Here is a 26,192-nt window from a genome sequence, read left to right as displayed (position 1 = left end):
ACAGGGTAGATTTCACGAGTAGTGCACATCAGCGGGCAATGGGCAGAGTGATTAGGACACCAGCAAAAAGGTCCAAACCATTTTCATGATTGGGCTTCATTTTAATATTCATGATCAGCTTCCCATGCGCTAAGAGTGCTGACAGGGAACTCATCAAGTGGGGGAGGGGGGAGCTCTGGCGGTTGCTCCACGGAGCTGATCCAGCATTTCCTGATGAGGGGGGAGGTGATCCTGGGGAGGGCTGCGTAGGGTCACACATTAGACATGTCGATAATTCCGGGGCCTGGAGGAACATTAGTGGGGTAGGTAGGATTAATGCTCCTCCTGGCCACATAATAATCTCTCAAAATCCTACCCACCCCATTTTTGGAGCAGCCTTCAGTGGTCTCTAAAGACCATTGGTTAAGTCACTCTCTGCCTCTTAGTACTTGAAAATTGCCCACAGTCCTATTGACCCCACGGGATCTCGATTTGCATTGTATAATGAGGCTCCTGCCTGTTTGCGATGGGCGGAACGGGCAGTACATTCTGCATTCCAATTTTGAACACGCTATTGCCCTGTTCCCTCCTGAAAACGGGAATAAAAATCGGTACTAGTATTTGATAATATACTGTGTAGATTTATTGTGTGATCAGAAAATAAATACATATTCATCTCTGCCTTCAGTAAAGTGAAAGCTAGAAACTGAAGTCATTGGTACAGTTTATCTTTCTGCCCTATTTTTAGTGTTACTGTTCACAAATCAAATTTTACAAGTGACTGAGTTGCCTGGAACATTAATTCTTTTCAAAGTATCATCAATAAAAATCACTATACCAGTTTAAAATGTATATATACTTTGACTGCAAAAACTAAACAAAATAAACAGCTGAGGTTTACAGAAAATTCATTGTACATTCATTAATGTAACAAGATGTGAACTTTGTATTTAACTTTTATACGGCTATTCATTTGAGACTGCTATTCATGAAGGAAGGTTTTGTACTCTGTGTGTTATTCTCAGTCAAGTGGGATATAGTGGTGGCCACGTCTGTCTATGCCAAAATGATGGATGTAAAATAGTTCGTGAATGGCTTCACAGAACTGCACCAAATCTTACAGGTAAATGAGATGCCTAGAACATTATTTACTTTCAAAGTTTCATCAGTGAAAATCAATAAACCATTTTAAAATGCAAATACTATGACTGCAAAAACTAAACAAAAGTGGAAGATTGGCATTTTAGTGTGAGTATGGGGATGGGTGCAGAATTATGCACTTGATGATGCCTTGCTGATATTTATCATGACACAGCTGCAGCATCTTCATGTGAATTATTGCCACATACTAAAACATTAGCTTTCCTCACAAGTACTTAACAAGAAAGCTTACTGGATTTGTATCCATGAGAGTCTGCTTCTGGCTCTAAATAAGGTGAAATATAACAAAATTGAGCAGGATTGCTTACATCAAGGTATGTCTCAAAAGTTCTCACAATTATCTTAAATAATGGTTAACATCAGTCTTGATGCATCCTCCAGCTTTCTTCCCTTTTTTTTCCTTTTCTTATTAAAGTTTTATATAGGCTCATCATTACCTCTTAGCTTTTATATACTATACCTCAAGATAAAATCTAGAATTCTATTAGCTTTTTTTACAGCCTTGAATAATGTGTACTTGGGTGAGGTACCGGAGAGTAGCCAGAGCTCTTAGAATCATATGCTTCAGCATGAGTCAGCACCTTGAGAAGAGAAGACAAAATTGTAGGGTGAAAAGTGGCAAATGGGGAGAGAGCTGGCCTGCTGGTGTTTAAAAAGAGAAGTTAAAAGATTGGCTTCACAATATCAGGTACTCTTGCTGTTCCTATAAATCAAGATCACCTCTTGGAGGTGCTTACTCTGGTACTGGCCCACACCAGTAGCTTTTGCACAGTACTTTTGGTACCAGCAAGAGACAAAAGTGCAGCATAAGGACAAAAAAAATGCTTCACAAATTTATTAATTGTCTTTCTTCTCTTCCCCCTCCCTCATTTTGTTCCAAGAGCGCAGGCAAGAGCCCCACTGCCGGTGTCTGCTGATACCATCTATAATTAGGCAAACCACAAGAGTAGCAAGCTTTGCACTCAAATTTTCCTCCCTTCCTGTGGGATATGCCTCGTCACTCTCTTCATCCCCAGATGGCCAGGTTATGGTTGTGAATATAAGAAGCTGTAAACTTATATTTTAAAAATTCCACAGGATTTCAGCCAAACATCAAATTGTTACTATCCTCTTCTTCCCCTTGAAGTTGTTTGAAAGTTAAACAAACTTAAATTATCTACATAGATAGAAATATATACAAGTTACATCATGGAAATAGGCCATTTGGTCCCATCAGTCCATGTCTGCGTTTACCCTCCATGCAAGCAAATAGTTCTAATCATATTTACCCACCCTGTTCCCATATCCCTTCAACTCTTTTTCCTTCATCCACCTAGCCAATCTAATCTTAAATATTGATATAGTTTCTGCCTCAACTACTAACCCTGCAAATGAATTCCACAGCCTCGCAACTCTTTGTGTAAAGAAGTTCATCTTGCCCTCTGTTCTAATCTTTTACATTTAATCTTGTACACCTCAAATACTGGAAACAGTGTGCTTTTATCTAACCTGTCATACCCTTTCATAATTTTCAACATGTCGATCATGTCACCCTGTAATTTGTGGTGTCCTAACAAAAAAAGCCCCAATTTTTCAACCATTTCTTCGCATTTGAAGTTCCTCATACCAGGGAATATCCTAGTGAATCATATGGGCAGCAGAGTTTTGAATGAGCTCATGTTCATGAAGGATGGAGGATGAGAGGCTAGCCAAGAGAGCATTGGAATAGTCAAATCTGGAGGTAACAAAAGGAAGGATGAGGGTTTCAGCAGCAGATGGGCTAAAGAAGAGGCAGGGATGTTACGGAGGTGCAAGTAGGCGGTCTTTGTGATGAAAAGTATGTGGTGTCGGAAGCTCAGCTCAGCTCGGTCATATAGGAGGCTGAGTTTGCAAACAGTCTGGTTCAGCCTAAGAAAGTGTCCGGGGAGGGGTATTAGACCAGTGGCAAGGGATTGGAGTTAGCGGCAGGGGCTGAAGATAATGGCTTCGGTCTTCCCAATATTTAATTGCAGGAAATTGTGGCTCATCAAGGACTGAATATCGGGCAAGCAGTCTGATAACGCAGAGGCAGTGGAGGGGCAGAGAGAGGTGGTGGTGAGCTAGAACTGGATGTCGTCAGCGTACATGTGGAACTTGATGTCATGTCTTCCGATCATGTCACTTAGGGGCAGCATGTAGATGAGGAACAGGAGAATGCCAAGGATAGATCCTTGGGGGACTCCAGAGGTAACGGTGCGGGGGTGGGAAGAGAAGCCAATGCAGGAGATTCTCTGGCTACGATCGGATGGGTAAGATCGGAATCAAGCGGGGGTAATCCCACTCAGCTGGACAACAGAGGAGAGGCGTTGGTGGAGGATAGCATGATTGACCATGTCAAAGACTGCAAGAGACCAAGAAGGACGAGGAAGAATAGTTCACCTGAGTCACAATCATAGAGGATGCCATTTGTGACTTTGATTACGGCCATTTCAGTGCTGTGGCAGGGCAAATTGGAGAGGTTCAAACATGGAGTTGCGTGAAAGATGGACAACACGTTCAAGGACTTTGGAGAGGAAAGGGATGTTGGGGATGAGACGGTAGTTTGTAAGGACAGAGAAGGTCAGGGGTGTTTTTTTTTTTAAGGAAAGGGTAATGATGGCAGTTTTGAAAGGGAGAGGGCCTGTACCTGAGACGAGGGTACCTTTTACAATTTCAGCTAGCATGGGGGCCAAGAAGGGATGTGCTGCTCCTGGCTCAACAACATTCCTGAGGGTCGCTGCCGGCCCGCGATTGGCTTCCCCCTCCCATTCTCCTCTTTGCCCCCCTGCCCTGGGACTTACTCGAGGCCCAATTTTATGTGAGTTGAGGGCCTTCTGGTTATGGCACGCCTATCTGCGCTTCGTTGGTTATGCGCCTGAAAACAGGCTATAACCAATTTCTACCCTGTGCATTTTCAGCACTGATAAACGAGCATCTCTTTTTCATCTGAATTTCAAGTTGCAAGAAAAAGGCCTTGTAATTACACTGGATGAATCTTAGCATACAAATGCTTAATGCAATTCCTATTTTAGTGGCGACATTATTCATTTAAAATAACACCTGCAATAAAATAGCCGACATCAGAATTACACACACATGCAGTAAGTGTTTGTCTGCTAACAATCACCCAGTGTAACTTCAAGGCCTTTTTCTTGTAACCAGAAAGATAGATGAAAATTAGATGATTTATTAAACAGTGCTGAAAAATTAGATTTGGGCACAGGTAAAATTCTACCCCTTTTATTCATCGTGTACTTAAAGGCAGCAGAGCCACTACTAGCCATGTAGTTCATGTGGCAGCATTATACTTTGTCTCTACAGTTTAAAAAAAAGTCAAACTTTTGTAAAATAGCCAGTAATGTTTTTAACAACAAATTGGTAAAGCTTAAATCCGGATCTCTGCTTAGTTTACATTAGATTCTCATGATAGGATGTCTCATTCATTTATCTCGCCCTCTTGGTGGAATTGTAATTATTATTGTTGTTTAGAATAATGTTTTACTCCCACAGAATAATGTACATATAGGTCCAGCTTTGACGATTCATTTAATTTGTGAATTGAAATTCTGAAGATATTGGGAGGGGAATTTTAACTCCACCCAACCAGCAGAAACCAGGGGTGCGGATAGTTAAAATGCAGTGCACTCTGTTCCTGCTCTGTAATGATTTTAAAATGCTTGATTTTTCAAGCATATAAGGCGCCTGATAAGTCAGGCAGGAGCCTCATACATTTATGCAAATGGGGACCTATTAAGTCAATAATTCAAAGTGGCAATGTCTGAAGTTTGAGTGTGAATTGCAGTCTGCCCTTTTGGTTAAAAATTGTAAACAATTTTACAACACCAAGTTTTGGTCCAGCAATTTTATTTGAAATTCACAAGCTTTCGGAGGCTTCCTCCTTCCTCAGGTGAATGTGGAAAAACGTTATGTGGAATGTGGAATTTGGTTAAAAGTACTAGGCTGAAGAGACTAAGGGACAAGGGTTGAAATAGAGGGACTTGACACTCTCAGAACACTGAATCAATAACTCAGTATAACCTGATGTTTGTGAAGCAGGACTGAAGTATTACAAACTGTAGTTGGAAGAAAACTGAAGCTGAAATCTTTTTTATCCTTTGACCTTTGTAAAATAAGATTTAAAAATAGTTCCAGAAACAAACATACTAGCTTTAACAACGTGGCTTGCTAGGCCACTTCAGAGGGCAGTTTTAGAGTTAACTCTTTCCATGGGCCTGTGCTCATAGGGGATGGGTAATGAAAGGTTAGACAAAGGGACTGTGTAGTCTTGAAAGAAAATCACTGAGTGATGTCAAGCACATAATGAAGGTCTTGTGAGATCCAGCCATGGTGTATTTTTCTGGATCTCACTGAATCTTTGCATCTTGCTTATACCGCATTACAACACGATTTGTTCAATTTAATTTGTTATTCAGGACTGTTTTTTCCCTGGAGTCTTAATGCATAATGATACCTGATACCTCCACCTACATCACTTTGAATTGACAACTAAGTGGTGTAAATGTACACCTGATCTATATATACATTATATTCATGCTAACTTTCCTTCCCTGTGGGGAAGTTCTCGGCTCCACCCACATTCCAGTACTTCACAGCACTGTGCATTGTTCCACCTCTGCTGTTCCACTGCCTTATTTAAGTTAGTTTTTAATGGCTGATTCAATGTAATAGTTCAGTTCTGTAAGAACTTAGCGTCACAGAACGATCCGAGTTCCCTTTGATAGAGTTGTTGTACTATAATGTGATTATGTGGCCGCTAGTCAGTTCACTGTGAATGTGGGCTTCCTGGTAGTAGAAAAGTAATAGTCAAGACTCTTTTTGTTAATATTTTTCTTATTTTCAAGTAACAGAAGTTTTTTTTTAAAAGAAATGAAAGTGAGGGAAGGCAGTTTAAAAGACTGCTGTCAGCGAGTATGTGTGTATTGTATGTTGCATTCAGGAAGAATCCACCTAGATAAAATAGCCTATATAGGTGGTGGACTTGTATAAATGCACACACTTGCCAGAGGTTTGATTTAAAATTATGCAGCTGTTAATAGAAAAGAGTTAATTCCTTAAAATATATGTGGGAATAAATCCATCTGTTTCCACTTGTAGTGGCTATTTAAAGAATCACAGAGAAGGGAGGCTTTCATCATTCTGTACAAATAGACACCAGCTCAGCACAAAATATAGCCTCATACCAGGAAGCAGCTTCTTGCAGTGAAAATGTAAATTTGCACTGGTCAAAAATTTCATAAATGTATATTATGTTGATTGTGCTGGAGTGAGTGGATTGTAATCTGTGAGTAAGCAGTTTTTGAAAGGAAGGTGTATGCAGTCATACAAACTTTGTTCTGATTGTATCTATTCTTATCATTTGAATTTTGCTTTTTATTTTTCTCTGCTAGTTGTACGACAAGATCAACACAAAGGCATCGCCACAGATTAGAAATCCACCAAGTGATGCTGTCCAGAGAGCCAAAGAGGTAAAGTTGCACTTTAGTTATGCTGTAATCGCTTATGCATTAAATTGCTATTTATATGTTAGTCATTCTGTGAGCCAATTGGCTTTTGTCATAACAGATAAGACACTTTTCATACTATTGTCATCTAAACCTTAAGTTTTGGTGAAGGCCAGCACCTAATCTGATAGTCCTATATGTGACCTGGTGTAGGTTGGAGGCATTATTTGACCATAAATAATGATTGTGTATATGCCCCAGGTGACTCTGATGCAGAGTCTGCTATGTACAGTCTGCAATCTTGGATGGGCTCTTTTGTATGTTTTACTGCAGGTGGTGGCATTAAGGGTATGTCTCCATACCTGATACACAGGGTACAGTAGCGTAGTGGACATATAACTGAACTAGTAATCCAGAGGCCTGGACTAATAATCCAGGGATGTTCAGTTCCATTCGCAACCCCTCAGATAATGAAGCAGTCCATGCCCGCATGCAGCAAGACCTGGACAACATCCAGGCTTGGGCTCATCAGTGGCAAGTAACATTCGCGCCAGACAAGTGCCAGGCAATGACCATCTCCAACAAGAGAGAATCTAACCACGTCCCCTTGACATTCAATGGCATTACCATCGCCGAATCCCCCACCATCAACATCCTGGGGGTCACCATTGACCAAAAACTTAACTGGACCAGCCACATAAATACTGTGGCTACAAGAGCAGGTCAGAGGCTGGGTATTCTGCGGCGAGTGACTCACCTCCTGACTCCCCAAAGCCTTTCCACCATCTACAAGGCACAAGTCAGGAGTGTGATGGAATACTCTCCACTTTCCTGGATGAGTGCAGCTCCAACAACACTCAAGAAGCTCGACACCATCCAGGATAAAGCAGCCCACTTGATTGGCACCCCATCCACCAGCCTAAACATTTACTCCCTCCACCACCAGCACACCATGGCTGCAGTGTGTAACATCCACAGGATGCACTGCAGCCACTCGCCAAGGCTTCTTCAAAAGCACCTCCGAAATCCACAACCTCTACCACCTAGACGGACAAGGACAGCCGGCACATGGGAACAACACCACCTGCACGTTCCCCTCCAAGTCACATACCATCCTGACTTGGAAATATATCGCCGTTCCTTCATCGTCACTGGGTCAAAATCCTGAAACTCCCTTCCTAACAGCACTGTGGGAGAACCTTCACCTCACAGACTGCAGTGGTTCAAGAAGGCGGCTCACCACCACCTACTCAAGGGCAATTAGGAATGGGCAATAAATGCCGGCCTCGCCAGTGACTCCCACATCCCATGAACAAATTTTTTTTTTAAATCCCACCCTGGCAGTTTGAGAATTTGAATTTGGTTTTAAAAAAAAATCAAGAAATAAAAAGCTGGTACCAGTAAAAGTGACCATGAAAAACCCAACTAATGTCCTTTCGGGAAGGAAACCTGCCATCCTTATCCAGTCTGACCTATATGTGACCTATATGCCCCCTCGTTATAGACTCCCCTACCTTTGGGAAAAGATTTTGACTATCTACCTTATCTATGCCCCTCATTATTTTATAGACTTCTATAAGATCACCCCTTAACCTCCTACTCTCCAGGGAAAAAAGTCTCAGTCTATCCAACCTCTCCCTATAAGTCAAACCATCAAGTCCCGGTAGCATCCTAGTAAATCTTTTCTGCACTCTTTCTAGTTTAATAATATCCTTTCTATAATAGGGTGACTAGAACTGTACACAGTATTCCAAGTGTGGCCTTACTAATGTCTTGTACAACTTCAACAAGACATCCCAACTCCTGTATTCAATGTTCTGACCAATGAAACCAAGCATGCTGAATGCCTTCTTCACCACCCTATCCACCTGTGACTCCACTTTCAAGGAGCTATGAACCTGTACTCCTAGATCCCTTTGTTCTATAACTCTCCCCAACGCCCTACCATTTACGGTGTACGTCCTGGCCCGATTCGATCTACCAAAATGCTGAACACTTAGAGGAAGCACTAGGAGTATCAAGTGCACAGAATGTACTCTGGGTGGGGGACTTCAATGTCCATCAGTAGTACCACCACTGACCGAGCTGGCCGAGCCCTGAAGGAGATAGCTGCCAAACTGGACTCGGCAGGTGGTGAGCGAACCAACTTGGGGGAATAACGTACTTGAACTTGTCCTCACCAATTTACCTGTCGCAGATGCGTCTGTCCACAACAGTATTGATGAACAGTCCCGCCTTCACACTGAGGACATCCTCTATTGTGTCGTTTGGCACTACCACCATGCCAAGTGGGATAGATTAAGAACAGATCTAGCAGCTCAAAACTGGACATCCATTAGGGGCTTCTCACAGTGGCCTCCTGGTTCTCAGAACTTCTTGCACGATAGCTGCTGGTGCGAAACCACAAACAATGATACTCAACTACAGGGGATCCAACTTTTATAAGGAAAATGCAATAACATTTGCAAACTGTGGGCAAGCGTCACGTGATCTGGCATCACGTGATCAATCCTCCAGGATTACCTCCAACCAGCGTTAGCAACCCTAATTATAGGCTCAGAAATATTGCCACTTTAAAAAAGATGAAGAAATAAAACTAAGTAGCTAGTTTGTAAGTATGTTCATAAATATAGTGTACTACATATCTTCAAAATAGTAAAAGAACCACTTATTAGAGATTGACAGGAGGCTGATTTCAGGCAGGACAGTGATAGGATCAGTACAATTGGTCTCAGTGCCCTAGGTTAGGGAGGAAGAAAATCAACCAGGGTACTGGTTAATTGCTACCCTGTAATGCTGGACGTGTGCATGTGTTGTCACTTGAAGACACCATTTGACGTAGCTCTGATGCCCGCAGCAATTGAATTGCCTGGCAACACTCCATGTCCACATTAGCACCTGCAGAATACTCACTGGGGCAAAGTATTGGAGGGCACTGCCAATACTCAGCAATACAGGGAGCCAAATCTGTTTTTCTTTTATGTAAGTCACAATATTATCAAACTTTTATCTGGTATACAAAATAAATTTAACAGGAGCAAGGTCAGAAAAACTCTTCAGACAAAACCGTGATCCTAGAAAAGCACCATTGTTCGTTGTTACTTTCAACATTTGAAAAAATAGCACAGATAAAACCTTTCTGAGATGTGGTCAGAATTCTATATAAAACAAGAGACTGCTTTGACAAAAATATTATCCGTGGATTTTTCTTCCCCTTTAACACTATCACGTGCCTGTTTTTTGATGTTTTCCTAACTTCTACAAGAAGAAAATCTTTCATACAACTGCTGTCCTACAGATGGAAGTAATTTTTATTCAGTAGGGGTGAGGGATGAGTAAATAAAAGCAATGGATTCCAACAATAGTGTTGTAGTATGAATAATGTAATGTCATCCCAGAAGACATGTTTAAATTTTTAGTTCTTGCTGCTCCACTATGACCCACAGAGACAAGATTGAAGTAATGTGCTCTCATAATTACTCACATTGCACTACAAAAAGCAGTTCTGCAATATTTGTTTAGACCGTGAAATCTGTCTTGTTTATATAGATTCCACTAAAACAAGAAACAGCACAGTTATGTATGCATGGTGGTTTTAGATTCTTGATTTGCAGATTATTATCTGGCTACTATAACTTCCCCTATGAAATTGGGAACACATTTAATTATATGTGCTGACGATAAATTGCTTTGATGGCCCATGCAGAAGACCAGAATAGATCATTGCCTCCTTCCCTTATGTGTAATAATTGCCACAGGGCAATGGTGACTTTGGAGACACCTAAGAAAATTATCTCTTTAGAAGGGGTTTTGTCATCCCACAAGGTAAATGGTGCATCAGCTATCAACTTTCAGCTGTGATTTGCCTCTGTAAATCCCTGCCATTGCCAATGATGGAAATTCCTGGCAGTGCTACAGCAGGACTGTTGTGACAGCACCAGAAGAGTTGGCTGGTGATTTGAAAGGGCAGAAAAGATGAATGAAAAATACATTTTAGGCCAAATGAAAATGAGGCCTAACAAGTTAAGTTCATTGGGCTGAAATGAAGGGATAGGAAACCTCTACTAGGCCATATCTCTCCATTTGAGCACAACTGGGCCATTGCCATTGCTTCTCCGGGTCTATCACCATCTTCCAGGGAACAGCGGTAAGGAGGGTGGACAGCAGGAAAATCCACCACGAACCTGGGCCCCACTACCAACGCTATCATTTGCATGCAGTGGGCAGGGAAAGGGCAGAGGGAAGAAAATCAAAGTCAGGGTGGGGAGGCAGAAGTGGGTGTCTCTGCTTCATTTTCCCGCTAAGTTTTGGGGCAGGTTTATGGAGGAACATCCAGCCGTGTCTGTTAGATGAGTGCAGAATCACTTACTGTATGGTAGATTTCAACAAAACTAAGAAGAATATATCCTTGCCCCTTCCTTCCCCCCCCCTCCCCCCTCCACCCCAACAACTGATTTTTAACAACAAATAGTGGCATATCTTATTTCAGCTGAAGCTTGCTAAGGAATTGTTGCGTCTTGCAGGTGTTGGAAGAGATTTCATGCTATCCAGAAAACAATGATGCAAAGGAATTGAAGTGTATCCTAACACAGCCTCATTTTATGGTAAGTGCATTAGCTCTATTATTCTGTTTATCACACTTAAATAGAAATAAGATTGTCAGTGAGTACTATCTAAATTAAGTAACTGCTTCTCATTCCAATCTAAGTGCATTTTCTGTTGGGCAAAATAGTGAAAAAGTGAGTGCCTTTTTTTATATAACATATTACAGTGGTTAAGGGGGAAAAGAAATTCTGGAAACTCTTTTTATTCAAAGTTCTCCCTCATTTATAGAAGCAAAAAATATTCTGAGTTAAATTTTAATTGTTTTTAAAAGACAATTTTATTGTCTGCATGGAGATCTGCTCACTCTTGTTGTTAAACCACTCCGATAGTTGTAAACAATTTTACAACACCAAGTTATAGTCCAGCAATTTTATTTTAAATTCACAAGCTTTCGGAGATTTTCTCCTTCCTCAGGCAAATGTTTCAAGATCTCCGATAGTGTCACTGACGAGGAGCATCCTAGAGCAATTTCATAGGTAAAGATTGTAGTATGATTTCAGACTAGCCTAAGAGCTGCTCCGGAGCTGCCCAGTGTCAGGAAACAATGCTGGAAACTGGGAAGTCTGTAGCATGGAGCAGCTCTCAGGCCAGTTTGAACTCGCTGTTTCCTGGAGCCACTGAGATTCAAAGGGACGCTTTCATATGGGGCTTAGCAGCAACTCAAGGGTCACTTTCCTGGTAACAAAATTGATGTTCTATTAAATAAAGTAAATCAAAATTCTTGCAAATAATAAATGAATACTTTGGATAAAAAGCACTTTTCTTAGACTTTCCTTCCCAGTTAAGAATGGTGAGCTATAGTTTAAATAGGACTGCAACTATCATTGTTTTTAAATCTTCCCATTTCACTGCATCCCCACCCACCCACCCACCCATGGGCTTTGCCCCTTCTGCATCCAAGAGAATGGGGCAGTCAGCCTTATTTCCAGCTACTGCCAGTGCTTTTCTTGCCAAAGGTCAGTGGTCCAATATAGACTCCCTAGTTGATTTTTATCCTCCCTGCCCTATGTTGGAATCACTCCGTCCATAGAGGACTGTCACTGAGATCAGAAACTTATTGAAGCGTGAAATGGAGTTAGCGTCCCACCGCTTATGATGTATTAGCACTCCAACCTGCAGTGTGACCCTACCTCTGAGTTAATATAAAAAAATGTGTATCTCAGAAAAGCAATAAGGTAAAGTGCTGAGGTCTCAACGGGAAGATCTGAGTTCCAGTCTTCACTGACATTCACACTGCAGCTCCTCCTAGAAGGCAAGTTTATCTGGGGGAAGTGATCCTAGTTGTTCCACCTACTAGTAGGTTTAGAGAAGGAGCAGGATTCACATTGTCCATGGACTAGCTTTGATGCCTGGATTAATTAACAGTGATGACAGCATTTTTTGAGCTAATTGTCTGGTGTTCTGGTTTATACAGCACAGTAGGGATTGGCTGGGAAAAGAGTAATGTTTGTCCTAGAAACCATTGGTGTCTCTTTATATCTGAAAGCACTCTTCTGTTGTGCATTAACTTGTCACCTGAAGAACATAATGGATAATGGCATTCCAGACACTAAATAATAGCTACTGTAGCACTTCAGAAGTAAATATTTAATCATCAGCAATGTCACAAGTATTGTGTTGGTAACTACATCAATAGGGTTCATTTTCCCCAGTTGCCCCAGTTGCATTGATGCAAAACGGGTGCAATAGGATCAGAAAAATGGGCAAGCAGGACTCAAGAATTCTGAGCAAGAAGTACCTGAATCTACTCCTAGAATGTAACTGTTACTGAATGTTGGGATTCAAACTTACTCCCACACAACAGGAATTCATAGCAAAGGCTTTTATAACCACATAAGAAATAAAAGGCTAGTCAAAGCAGAGGAACCACTTAAAGATAAAGGAGGCCATCCTTTACTTGAGAGTAAGGGAATTGCTGAAATACTCTTAAGTCTTTTGCCTCAATGTTTACAGAAAAAGTGAAATTGGGACTGTGGAAGTACATGAGGACAGCGTGGAAATGCTCCTCCTGCAGATAAAAATTTTAAAGGACACTGTTATTAAAAAGTTAATGCGACGTAAGCTTGGACAGAACTGGGAGCTAACATACCTTGTTTAAAAATATTCAAGAATAGAATAGAAAAAAAGAAGAAATCAGATTCCATTAAAGCACTGATAAAATTCATATCAGGGGTGCTGAAAAAGCTTAATCTATTGGGATTTCATTATCAACCACTGAATAGTGAAAAGGAGATAGAGGAAAAGATATGTAGACAAATGAAAGAAAAATACAATTATCCAAAAATTAGCTAACATAGAAGTACTGTAAGTGGCAATGGTGGTGGGGAGGGAGGTCTAAAATTTGTTCAGGGCTGCTTATTAGATCAATATGTTTTTAATCCAACAAGGAAGAAGGCAGTACTAAATCTGGTTCTAGGAAACAAAGTGGGGGAGTAGGTAATGTAAGTGTGGGGGAATTTCTAGAAAACAGTGACAACAACATTTATTTCAACATAAAAATTAAAAAGGAGAGACAGCAGTCAACAGTAAAGGTATTTTACTGGAAAACAAATTTGAATGAGATCAAAAAAGGGAACAGGTCCTGATATATTAGGGGCAAAAAACTGGCAGATGCGACAATGGAAACATTCAAGCAAGAGATGACTAGGGTACAAACTAGACCTATCCCATAAGAAGTAAAGAGGGTGCAGCACAGGGGATGTGCCAGAGGACTGGAGAACCGCTAATGTAGTACCATTATTCAAGAAGGGGAGTAGGGAAAAACCAGGGAACTACAGGCCAGTGAGCCTAACGTCAGTGGTAGGAAAATTATTGGAAAAAATTCTGAAGGACAAAATTAGTCTCCACTTGGAGAAGCAAGGATTAATCAGGGATAGTCAACATGGCTTTGTCAAGGGAAGATCATGTCTGACTAATTTGATTGAATTTTTTGAGGGGGTGACTAGGCGTGTGGATGAGGGTAACGCAGTGGATGTGGTATACATGGATTTCAGTAAGGCCTTCGATAAAGTCCCCCACAGGAGACTGGTCAAGAAGGTACGAGCCCATGGAATCCAGGGTGCCTTGGCACTTTGGATACAAAACTGGCTTAGTGGCAGAAGGCAGAGGGTGATGGTCAAAGGTTGTTTTTGTGACTGGAAGCCTGTGGCCAGTGTGGTACCACAGGGATCGGTGCTGGGTCCCTTGCTGTTTGTGGTCTACATTAATGACTTGGATATGAATGTAAAAGGTATGATCAGTAAGTTCGCTGATGATACTAAAATTGGTAGGGTGGTAAATAGCGAGGAGGATAGCCTCAGTCTGCAGGACGATATAGATGGGTTGGTCAGATGGGCGGAACAGTGGCAAATGGAATTTAACCCGGAAAAGTGCAAGGTGATGCACTTTGGAGGGACTAACAAGGCAAGGGAATACACAATGAATGGGAGGACCCTAGGCAAGACAGAGGGTCAGAGGGATCTTGGTGTGCAAGTTCACAGATCCCTGAAGGCGGCGGAACAGGTAGATAAGGTGGTAAAGAAGGCATATGGGATACTTGCCTTTATTAGCCGAGGCATAGAATATAAGAGCAAGGAGGTTATGATGGAGTTGTATAAAACACTGGTTAGGCCACAGCTGGAGTACTGTGTGCAGTTCTGGTCGCCACACTACAGGAAGGATGTGATCGCTTTGGAGAGGGTGCAGAGGAGATTCACCAGGATGTTACCAGGGCTGGAGCGCTTCAGCTATGAAGAGAGACTGGGAAGATTGGGTTTGTTTTCCTTGGAGCAGAGGAGGCTGAGGGGGGACATGATTGAGGTGTACAAAATTATGAGGGGCACAGATAGGATGGATACTAAGGAGCTTTTTCCCTTCGTTGAGGGTTCTATAACAAGGGGACATAGATTCAAGGTAAAAGGCGGGAGGTTTAGAGGGGATTTGAGAAATAACTTTTTCACCCAGAGGGTGGTTGGAGTCTGGAACTCACTGCCTGAAAGGGTTGTGGAGGCAGGAACCCTCACAACATTCAAGAAGCATTTGGATGAGCACTTGAAATGCCATAGCATACAAGGCTACGGACCAAATGCTGGAATATGGGATTAGAGTAGACAGGGCTTGATGGCCGGCGCGGACACGATGGGTCGAAGGGCCTCTATCCGTGCTGTATAACTCTATGACTCTATAAAAGATGGAGTTCCTTGGATGACTAGAGAAATTAAAATGAGGCTTAAAGGGGCACATGAAAAATCTAGCGCTAATATCACAAAAGAAACTCAAGTGGAATATAGAAGGGAAGCAAACAAGGAGACTAGAAAGCGGGGGGGCGGGGTGGTTATGAAGAAAGACTGATCGGGAACAGAAGTGGAAACGGTATTGTTTCCCTTTATGGTCCTTTACAGTCTTCATACCCCTTCTTACCCTTCCTCATTTTCTTGTTTACTTCCTTTCTGTATTATAAACACAAAGTAAAATAAAGCTGAAGAGTAGAGCCAACTAGAGATGAAAAATTAAATCTCAGTAGGATGAAGGACTGGCAGAGATACACGAGTACTTTGCTTCAATTTTCACAGAAGAATGCGATAGTGAGATTGAAAGGGAAGGAGGTGACCCAATTAGACAGGATAACAATCGATAAGGTGAAACACAAAAGTGGGAAAGGCACAAATCCTGATGGCATGCATTCTAGAAGGGAGGCCATACAGCAAACAGCAGAGGTACTGACCACAATCGTTCACACATCCTTGGGTATGGAAGTCGTGCCAGGGGACTGGAGGGTTGCCAGTGTATTACTTCTGCTCAAGAAGAGAGAAAGGAATAAACCAGGAAACCATAGACCAGTCAGCCTAACGTTAATAGCAGATAAACTTCCAGAGACCATTATGAAGGCTCAAGCCATCTAAAATGACTAATCCTAATACATCGAGACGGAGGGACGCCAGAGACGAATAAACTTTTCATCACAGGATTAAGATAAGAAATAGACTTTCAGCATCAGGGGGAAAATACCTGCAATATTCAATTTAAGATTCCAAAGCCTAGGCAATGGTATCCCATGGTGTGGAGGTAAAACAAAGGGGGTAAAACAACTAAAAAAGGATCTGAAACTTGAGGAAGTAGGCAGAGGCAAATTTATTAAAAAGAGAGCACTTAATTGAATTCAGAAGGAAAAGGGAACAGTTATAAAAGTATTAGCAAAGATCAGAGGGAAGTAAAAGTTTAAAAAAACACCTGAGGGAAGGAAGAAGTAAAAAGGGGCACCATAGATGTATTATACACACAGCCATTGAATATAAAATGAAGAAAGTCAAGCTGAATTTGTGCAAGACATTGGTTAGGCCACAGTTGGAATATTACATGCATTAGGTACTCTAATATAGGAAGGATATTAGAGGCTTGGAAGGGTACAGTGAACATTCTCTGGAATGAAAGGTCATAATTATGGAGAAAGGCTTTAAAAATTGGGGACTTCTCACTGTAACAGAGAATGTTAAGGGGCCCTAAATGAGGTTTCAAAAATATGAAAGGTTTTGAAAGGGTAAACAGTGAAAGTTTATTTTCACTGATTAGAGAATCGATGACAAGGGGGCATGAACAGGGGACATGAACTCAGGATTACCATTAAAAAAAAAATGAAGGAAAATTTCAAAGAATTTTTTTAAGTAGACACATTACTATTGTTTAAAATGAAATTGGGTAGATATTTGAAAGTGAAGATTATGGGGAAAGGGTAAGGAAGTGGAATTAGGGCAATTTGAAACAGAAATAGACAGTTTCCTAGAAGTAAAGGGAATTAGGGGTTACGGGGAGCGGGCAGGAAATTGGACATGAATTTAGATTTGAGGTTAGGATCAGATCAGCCATGATCTTATTGAATGGCGGAGCAGGCTCGAGGGGCCGATTGGCCTAATCCTGCTCCTATTTCTTATGTTCTTACAGATGACCCAGAAAATATACGAGGATACGATCCTGGCAGACACCAGAAATGCTGGCAAAACTTGGCTGGACAGGATTGGGGGCTGTGGGGGGGGGTGGGGTGGTAGGGGTTGTCAGATCTTCTCCACCCTACCCCCAGAAAGGCTATTAGACTGGTCCCAGTGTCAGGGAGCCACTTTAATAAAAAAAAATTTACCTCCCTGACCTTTGGGGATCCAGGCCCCAACCCTGGTTTGGACCACCCAGGTGGACATCACTTCTGCAAGTTTCAACCAGGCACAGCAGGGTCCTCCACATCAGCCTTGTTTGGGACAGGTGGAGGCTTTCCCCCAACTAAGACCACAGAAGTTTAAGTGCAAGTCCAGGACCCAAAATGTACAGGGTATGGTGGAATTTGCACCCAGTCTGGCGGACTCCCACCTGAGTAATAGCAACGTAATGGCCAAGCGATTTCAAAGTCAGTATTGACAATGGGTACAATGGACCAAATAGTCACCTCCTGTCTTGTAATTTCTATGATTGTTCTTGTGTTATTTGAGGAATTCATAACTTTTTTATTAGAATCAATAAGAACCTCTAAATAATTAATGAAAGTCTTGTGACGACTGACAAGTTACAAAGTTGATTCTGTATTTGTTTCAAAGTTTGATAGTTGGTTAGCTCCTTTTATGCCATATTTACTAATGATCTGCAGATGTTCTTACTAATGGTTTTACCATAGTGCTTTTAATATGACCTCTCTTCTGCAAAATGTTACTTATAACAATCGTTTTTTTTGCTTCTCCCGCACAATGATGAGTTCCTCATAGAATCAGCATATTTCCCTGTTCTGGCCCTAAAATGTAGAATAATTAGATTGATTCCAATAGAAAGTTAGCACTCTGGATGTTGCACAGGATCAGCATGCTGGCATTTCACCTCGGGGATTTGGGTTTAAATTACAACTCGGTGTCTTCTGGGGAAGTCTGGCCCAGCTTCCTTTCTGGCACCAGGGTGAGCATTGGTTCAGTGGGTCACAATGCTGTCATCATGAGAGAGAGCAACATGTTTCATTCCCACTGCAATATAGCCCCTGCTACTGGGCTGCAGCTCAGTACTCCTATTGATCTGTGGGATAGCAGACACTAGGAGATCACCAATCCAAGTGAAACCCCTATCCATTTGACCTCTCAGTTTGTCCAAGATGGAGAAGATGGTTGAGCCCAGTGCCTGCATGACCCCAGTAATTGCATCCCTGAGAGAAGCTATTACTGATGTCACAAACTCCTGTGGGGATGGAGGGGGTGTGGACATCTGCATCGGCCATCGAGGTTTTTACACACTCTATGGTTGACTGCGGTGTCAACGCGATGCACTCAATGGGGTAGTAGATTCTACTATACTATTCGGCCTGTTTTGGAAGCTCCTTGGCAGGCATTGCAGTGCCTTCAGCAATTTCTGGTGCGCAGAAATCATTCTTTATTTGCATCTCTGTCCTCTTCAACCGAGCTAGGACATGAAATCGCCCTCCAGTTTGCTTTACCATTGGCCATCGTTGCCACCTCACCTGTTCCTGCTCACTGCTGCTCTGTGAATTCTCCCAGTGCAGTCCTCTCAAACTCTCTATTTAAGTCACGCCGAATGCTGATTTCTGTGCTTGATATGGTAACAGCGAGTTATGGTGCATCGACAGTCTGTCTGGCGCGAGCATCCAAGTCTTCTGACGAACCTAGAAAAAGGGGAGAGGGACAAGGGTTAGGATGTATTTTCAATGGCAAGCACTTGCCAGCTCACTGACAGCGCTATACCACACCAGGTTGTCGTGATGGCAGGTTAGTAATTGTGTCACTGAGTGTTAAGTAGAAAAAGATGTGGGAAGATACCAACAAAACTGCTGTGCCAGGCCTGCAGGCATGCCATCTCCATTGCTGACTGCTGTGCATCTTTCTGGTTATCTTCCTCTTATTGAGTGCAAATTTCTCCCCCACAATGAGTGGAAGTGAATTAATTTGTGCCCAAAACTCTCGCCATATATAGGTCAGCTTACCATAGTTTGTGAAATATCAGGAAGAAGCAGTAAATGTAGAGGGTAGTTGTGAGGGCAGTAGCAGCTTTTGAGAGTGAGTGAAAGCCAAAAGGAGATTCAGTGACGTCTTCCCTGCTGACTTATGGACAACCATGGGAAGCAGCGAAGGGAAGCATTGATTGTGCAAAGGTGAAGTTAGGGTCCTGCAAGGCTGTGCAGAAAGAATGAGAGATGCAAAGGGAAGTCTTACCTTGGCATGCCAGGCAAGATTATTAAACTTTTCTCCAGGACCTGGGTTCAATGCAGAAACCACTGCTCGTATTCATATATTGTGCCCCCTCTTGCCATACCCATCAATTCGCCTTGACACCCATCGACCATCTGATGAACTTTTTCCACGGCTGTTCCAAAACCATGGGGCCCTGCTGGAACTCTTCTTGCCCCCGAGCATCATCCTGCAGCTCCACAGTGTTGTCTCCCTGGTTTGGTCACACCTCTCTTTTAAACTGCTGCAGGCCCTAAGTTCCCACCTCCTAATCGACAAGCTGCCAATGGGAAGTGCATTTTGCCCTGGCAATTCTCCTCCTGCATGCAAAGGATGAGCGACCCATAAATTGGGAATGGTTCCCCACCGACTCCTGCCGGCAGCCATTGCCACTACGCTGCCCAGCTCCCAGCGGTTTCACACAGGGAGATCAAAATTAACTCCAATGTAAAATGGTTCAGTTCGCAATCATTTATTGTGCATTTTTGAGGTGAATGAGAACGCTTTAGAGCACTGTTTACTTTTCATTATTCAGAAGGCTGAAAAGTCCTACAGTACAATTCTAATCTGTACTTTGTTCCTGTAAATTTATACCTCATCATTCCATTAGACTGAAAAGATATGAGAACTTGAGACAGCTGAATGCTGATCAGAATGGAATATTACCCTCATCTGGAAGTAATGTTTCGGTTATCTATTTGGGTTTGTTTAAATTCAGTTTTCTCTAAGAAATATGAATTACTGGGAGCATATAAACTTAACCTTGCAACTACTGCAGGTTTATTACTGGAGTGTGAAATAGTGGGAGAAGCTGAGCAGATTTCAGATTTAATAAGATAAAAGGCTCGCTCTTTCAAGCAAAGCCTCTGTCGTGACAGCAATCTGCAATATATTGAAAAGTATTTGGCAAGGGAACTGCATGGTGGTGCAGTCTGGTATGCATTTCAGGTGGGAACCCTCTGGCAATGTTTACCACTGTTGTACCTGCAGAATCTGTTATGAATTATACTCTTCTGAGAAAGAGAATTCTATTGCAGTATATTTTTTGTGGAAAAACCTGAACACATGTACTATATAATAGTACTATATAAATATATAGGTTGAAAATGCTTTTGTTGTCAGGTATTATATTGATTGGAGTGATGTCTTACAGCAGACCATGCAGCTTATCCTTAATCATATATCATAGCTGTCTTCAGGCTTGGCTCTTTAATATACTCTGAGTACATCTGATCAGCCAATACAATTTGCATGGTAAATTGCAAGTGGTCTACATCCTTCCATTGGGAGTTAGACAGCTTGACTGCTGCAAGTTTTCCTTCTATGATTTTAATCACTCTTCTACCTTACACATCACACTGAATTAATAAGGTAGATAAAGCAAATTTTCCCTAGATCCTTTAGCCACAGACTAGCCAGTTGTCAGATTTTATAAAAAGCATGAAACATACTGCACTGCCAAGCCCCAGAGTACAAACAACAAAAAAACCTATAATGAAAAAAAATTTAAACTTCCAAGTAAAAATCATAAGATTTTAAGATTGACAAACAGCTTCACATTCCATGTTGCCTTTTGCTGCATTTGTAGCAATTGTGTCCCTTTTGCACATATTTCCAATAGCACTTTAACATTAGAAGCAGAATGTAAAAGATACATTGGTTAACACTGCACAAAACATCAGTTCAGAAACGAGCAGACTGGCAACTTGAACAAAAAATATTTATTATACCACCTACATATCTTCGATTGGGGGTCGTGAGATTTGAACCTCAGCCTTGCCATTAGAGGGTTAATGTCCTTAAATATAAATCTCTTAAAAATAGTTTTTCAAAGTTTTTGACTCCCCCACCAAATAATAACTGACTTTAAAAAAATCTGTATTAAATATCTTACATGTGCACACATTTTCTGTCTACAACCTTATTTCCTGTTGTCACATTTCAGTCATACTTTTGTGTCAGGTTTTCTCATTATAAATTTCTGTGCCCACATTTATAATGGAAACTACCTATGTAAACTTGGCAAGCTGTAATTACACCTCCCAGCAGTGGTGGCCCAATAGCACCTCAGTTTTGCGTCCCTCATCTCCTCAGTTTGTACTCCAAAGAAACTATTATGCTCCAACCAACGCCAATTGTCTGCTTCCAAAATTGCTAGGAGTCGTACAACATCAGGTTATAGTCCAACAGCTTTATTTGAAATCACAAGCTTTCGGAGCTTGTGATTTGAGCAAAGCTCCGAAAGCTTGTGATTTCAAATAAAGCTGTTGGACTATAACCTGGTGTTGTACGACTCCTTACATTTGTCCACCCCAGTCCATCACCGGCATCTCCACATCATGGCTACTATCGACTCCAAAATTGCTATAACTTTTTCTGTTTGACCATAGGTGGTAATATAAAATCAAAGTATTATATAAAATGTATGACTTTAAATTGGGGACTGAATTATGTCTGTATGTCCTGTTCGAATTATTACCCCATCCTCTAACCCCACTTCACCTGAAGATTACTCTTGATCTTGCCTTCCTATGTTCAACGCCACGGTGGATCAGCTAATATTATTAAATTCCCTAATTGCAGATGGGGATTCAAACCCAAGTGGATTACAAGTGGGATTGTCATTAGAAGATTTTTCTTCAATTGAGATATGGAGAAAATAAGATACTTTTTCAAAATGTTTTATTTTTTTAAATTTTTTTAAATACCTAATGGTAGATAATGAGTTCAAATCCTGATCTTGTGAATCATCCAGCCCCCTATTCAACACTATGTCCAGAAGTTTTAAAACAAAAAAGTTTTCAGTGACCAGTTTTAAAAGAAAAAGTGCCATATTGTGCAAGTTAATAACCTTGAACATAACATGTTGGCTTTTACCATATCAGTGGTTTTCAAATATTTATATTTCAAAGACTTCCTGTAAATGTAAACACAGTACTAGAACCACCTGCAAATAATTACACACCTTCTAGGACCCCCCACCCCCGTCCTAATTTTCAAAAATGTCAGTTACTCAAAGGAAAACAGCCCTTTAATCCAGAAAACATTTTTATTAGCATACAGCAACAGAAATAATGTGGTGTTAAATCAACCACAAAAACGATCAGAAATCTGATTGCAAACTAATAGCAATCAGCTGACCTTGGGGATCCTAGGCTCCAGTGACCGTAGTTTGAAAGCCTGATGATCCACGAGAATGTAATCACAACCACAGTAAGACATAACATGAGGAAGCTGGATCTCTCAGAAGCTGGGAATACATGCGTGGAAATTTGAGAGAGCATTTGTTAGCACTCAACCAACTCATCCTTGGTTTATCTTTTACATAAAAGTTTGTGGGAGCTTGGGAACAAGTTAGCATCTACTTTGTTAGTGCCTGAGCATTCAAGCTATCATCATTTTCTAACCACCAGGTTTTAATCCAACATTGGTGATTTTCTAAATTTAAAAGTACAATTTCTAGAACTGTTGTAATGCCCTTTTGTTAACTTCTGCTGTTACAAAGCCAACATTTTAGGTTTGAAAGCTTCATTGCCATAGACAGCCAGCAAGCAAAGCAAGATCACAGTCAAAGCTGTTATAGTGACTGTGGTCAAATTGTTGCAGTGTTGGGAACTCGGTATTAAAATTCAAATGGTTGTTTATATTGGCTAGATGCCATATGGCACTGAATTGTTCCAGGTTTGAATCATCTCTTCTGGTGGACTTCATTGATCAAAAAGCAGTTCTGAAGTGGTTAATTCAGATTATTTGCAATAGAAAATAAGAGTCAAAGTTTTTACAGATTTAATTTTCACTTGCTTCTATAAATGAGGTATTATGCATGCCAACATTTTTCCATGCCTTGAAAATGAAGAAGTTACATTTGAAGAAATACTTGCATTTCTATAGTGCTCCTCACGTGCAGGAAGGTGTCTCAAAGCACTTTACAATAAGGAGGGAAATATAGTAGATGGAAAAGAGGAAAATGGAGAGGGTTTGGGTGAGAGGGCAAGGGCATGATTAACAAAAGGTTTTGTTTCTTTACTCAGTTTAATTTTCCAGTTTTATCTTGTTTTAAAAACTAGGCCTTGCTGCAGACTCATGACGTTGTGGCACATGAGGTATACAGTGATGAAGCGCTGAGAGTTACACCACCACCAACTTCTCCTTATTTAAACGGTGACTCACCAGAAAGTGCAAACGGAGACATGGACATGGAAAATGTAACACGAGTTCGTCTGGTCCAGTTCCAGAAAAACACAGATGAACCTATGGTAATATAGAATACAAATCTCTAGTTTTCTAATCAGTTTTAGTAATTTTTATCTAAATGGCCACATTTTTCAATGTGTTAGCAGATATAACTATTCATTAAAATTGTAATTTTAGTTCATCTAAGTTGTCACAGCAGTAAAACTAAGCAACGTAATTAATCATTTTTTCTCTGTTCCCATGTATGGGCACTTCAAATGGTAATATCATCAACTTTTTTTCTGTAAAGGTAGTTACTGCTATCCCATGATGTCACAAAAAGTCTGAAAGAGACATGAATGAAGATTGATTAGCATTTGTTGCTTAACTAGACTGTGTGTGTAAACAGGCTAGACAAATGCAAATTTCCCTTTTATTGACTGGAACACTATAATTAACAAATTAGCCACCTTTAATACTTTGTGTAGATCCCACTGGTATTACTGACTAGTTGTGGGCGTTAACTCTGTCATATAATGAAGATTATATCTTGCTAAGAATGCTACTGGGCAACACTTTGTCTCATTTTTATTTATAGGTGTAGATTAACCCTTTCCCAAGCCCTCTAGTTTTATCCATACACTCTATTTGGAGCATTAATTTGCAGCTATACTTCTGTTTGAATTCCATCATTAAGAATTTTAATAATTTTATAACTGACTTGAAACGCCAAATGAAGCAGAATCACGAGTATTTTTGATTACACAAGTGTGAAAATTGGCCGGGATTTTCGCTCCCGCTGGAAATGTGTGTGTGGATATTGGCTGAGGACAGGATTCGCTTCAACTATTATGCCCCTGCAGGTGATTAACCTGCCAACACACACTGTTATGGTAGCCAGTAACTACAGATGAATTGCTGAAATCTAAGAAAATGCTATGGAAAGGGAGAATTTCAGTTAATCTCAGTTCAGACACCAGCTGGTTGAAGTGGAAAGGAGTCATAGCAGATGTGTTAGAATATACGTATGCTTTTAAGTAATAATATTAATTTGTAATAGCACAGTATACTACATCTGTAGAACAAATATAATGCCAAAAAAATAAGACACTAGTGCCACCTTGTGATGCAACCCAGACTCAAAGTTTCTGCTACAAGACAGTTATATACTGAGGATGACCAAATTAGGGTCTTTTTATGCAAGACCACATTTTTAAAAACTGAACAGTAAAACTCTGTAGAAAAATGGTTGCAACAGGACCTTTTGTCAAACACAGGAAATACTTCCAACTGGAACTTCCTATCCTTAGTGATCCATAACACTGAAATCAGCACAGTGTTCAAAAACCCAGGTGGGTCAAGTGAAGTTTCTAACTCCAGTGCCACTGCTCAGCCGACCATAACAATAAATTACCTTTCAGCTGAAAGGTAATCATTTAAATTTAGTTTTCCTCTTTTGGTCTATTCCAAGATTGATTAGATTGTCGGTTTACAAAGAAAAAGTTTTTAAAAAGAGGTGTATTTTGTTAGGAAGGACATTGCTTTGACCAGGATTCAGAACAATCAAAAAAGTTGTTCTTCAAAAGGAAACTGATTTTAGAGATTATTTTGAATGGATTCTATTGTATGCAAATTTTTTATGTAAAATGTTCAAATGCGCTTAACGTGCAGTTCTTGTAAGGAAGTTGCTCATCAGAGTGATCAATATGAAAATATGCTCCCTTTCTGTCTTGTGTACTACTTCCAAACATGATATTTATATATTATGAAGATATGCACCTGCAAAACTCTCTGAATATCCCAAATCTTTACCATGTTAAACAGATTCATTGGTTTAAATAAGGTAGATAATTAAACTTTTTTTACATTCTTTCATATTTCAGAGCAATATGCTGCTTAACACTTCCAAATAAACATTGAATGCTTTAAAATCAATTATACGTTCCATGTTATCTCTTCCTAAATGTTTTTGATAAAATGCAACTGCTTTAGAATTCTGTTATGTATCATATCACAAATGATATTCTTTTAAACATTTGCAGTTTTGTAACATGTAAAAGTACAGAATGTAAACAACATCAGCAAAATGTCTTGTCTGCCTCCCCACTGCATAATGACTTAGTCCCATAATATAAATTTGTTTCTGAATATTTATATAGGGTCAGCTTGCCTTCAAATTATTTTCTATGGGATGTTGTATGGTGTAGCACAAATGTGTCTGTGCAGTTTGCTACTGATATTGTAAAGGACACCGTAAAACAGATATTCTACCTTAAGAAAGACAGACCCTGATTTAGGACTATTGATTCCTGAATGGTGCAGTATATACTTAATGTCCTACCACAGTGATAGAATGTTAATTTCCGTCATGCACAGTGAGCTCCCAATCTCGTCTTGTGCCATTTTGGGGAACCCCTAAGCAGAAGCTATGTACTTCCCACAAAGAGGGAGGGAGAAAATTCACATGGCAAATCAACACACATTGTTCCCAGATATTGCCTAGTAGCCAGTTACAGAACCACACAGAGATCTTGATCAGGGTATAGTGCATGGCACACAAAGAAGGGAGAAATTTCTAGAACAAATTACAAAAGGGAACAAAATTGCTGGCCCTTGTTTTTTCTTTCTCTCT

At 40.7% G+C, this 26,192-nt stretch overlaps 1 protein-coding gene across 2 annotated transcripts in view; it reads left to right on the top strand.

The window, feature by feature from the left end:
- Window positions 1–26,192, top strand: part of caska (calcium/calmodulin-dependent serine protein kinase a) — a 399,989-nt gene that overhangs the window by 331,235 nt on the left and 42,562 nt on the right. For both annotated transcript variants that reach the window (XM_067992893.1, XM_067992892.1), the window contains exons 12-14: window positions 6,546–6,623; window positions 11,123–11,203; window positions 23,455–23,643. In XM_067992893.1, the coding sequence (XP_067848994.1) occupies window positions 6,546–6,623; window positions 11,123–11,203; window positions 23,455–23,643 (348 nt within the window). The remainder of the gene's footprint in view (window positions 1–6,545; window positions 6,624–11,122; window positions 11,204–23,454; window positions 23,644–26,192) is intronic.

The sequence above is a fragment of the Heptranchias perlo genome, chromosome 11, assembly GCF_035084215.1.
Source record: "Heptranchias perlo isolate sHepPer1 chromosome 11, sHepPer1.hap1, whole genome shotgun sequence".
NCBI lineage: Eukaryota > Metazoa > Chordata > Chondrichthyes > Hexanchiformes > Hexanchidae > Heptranchias > Heptranchias perlo.
This window is presented reverse-complemented; position numbering and strand designations above follow the sequence as displayed.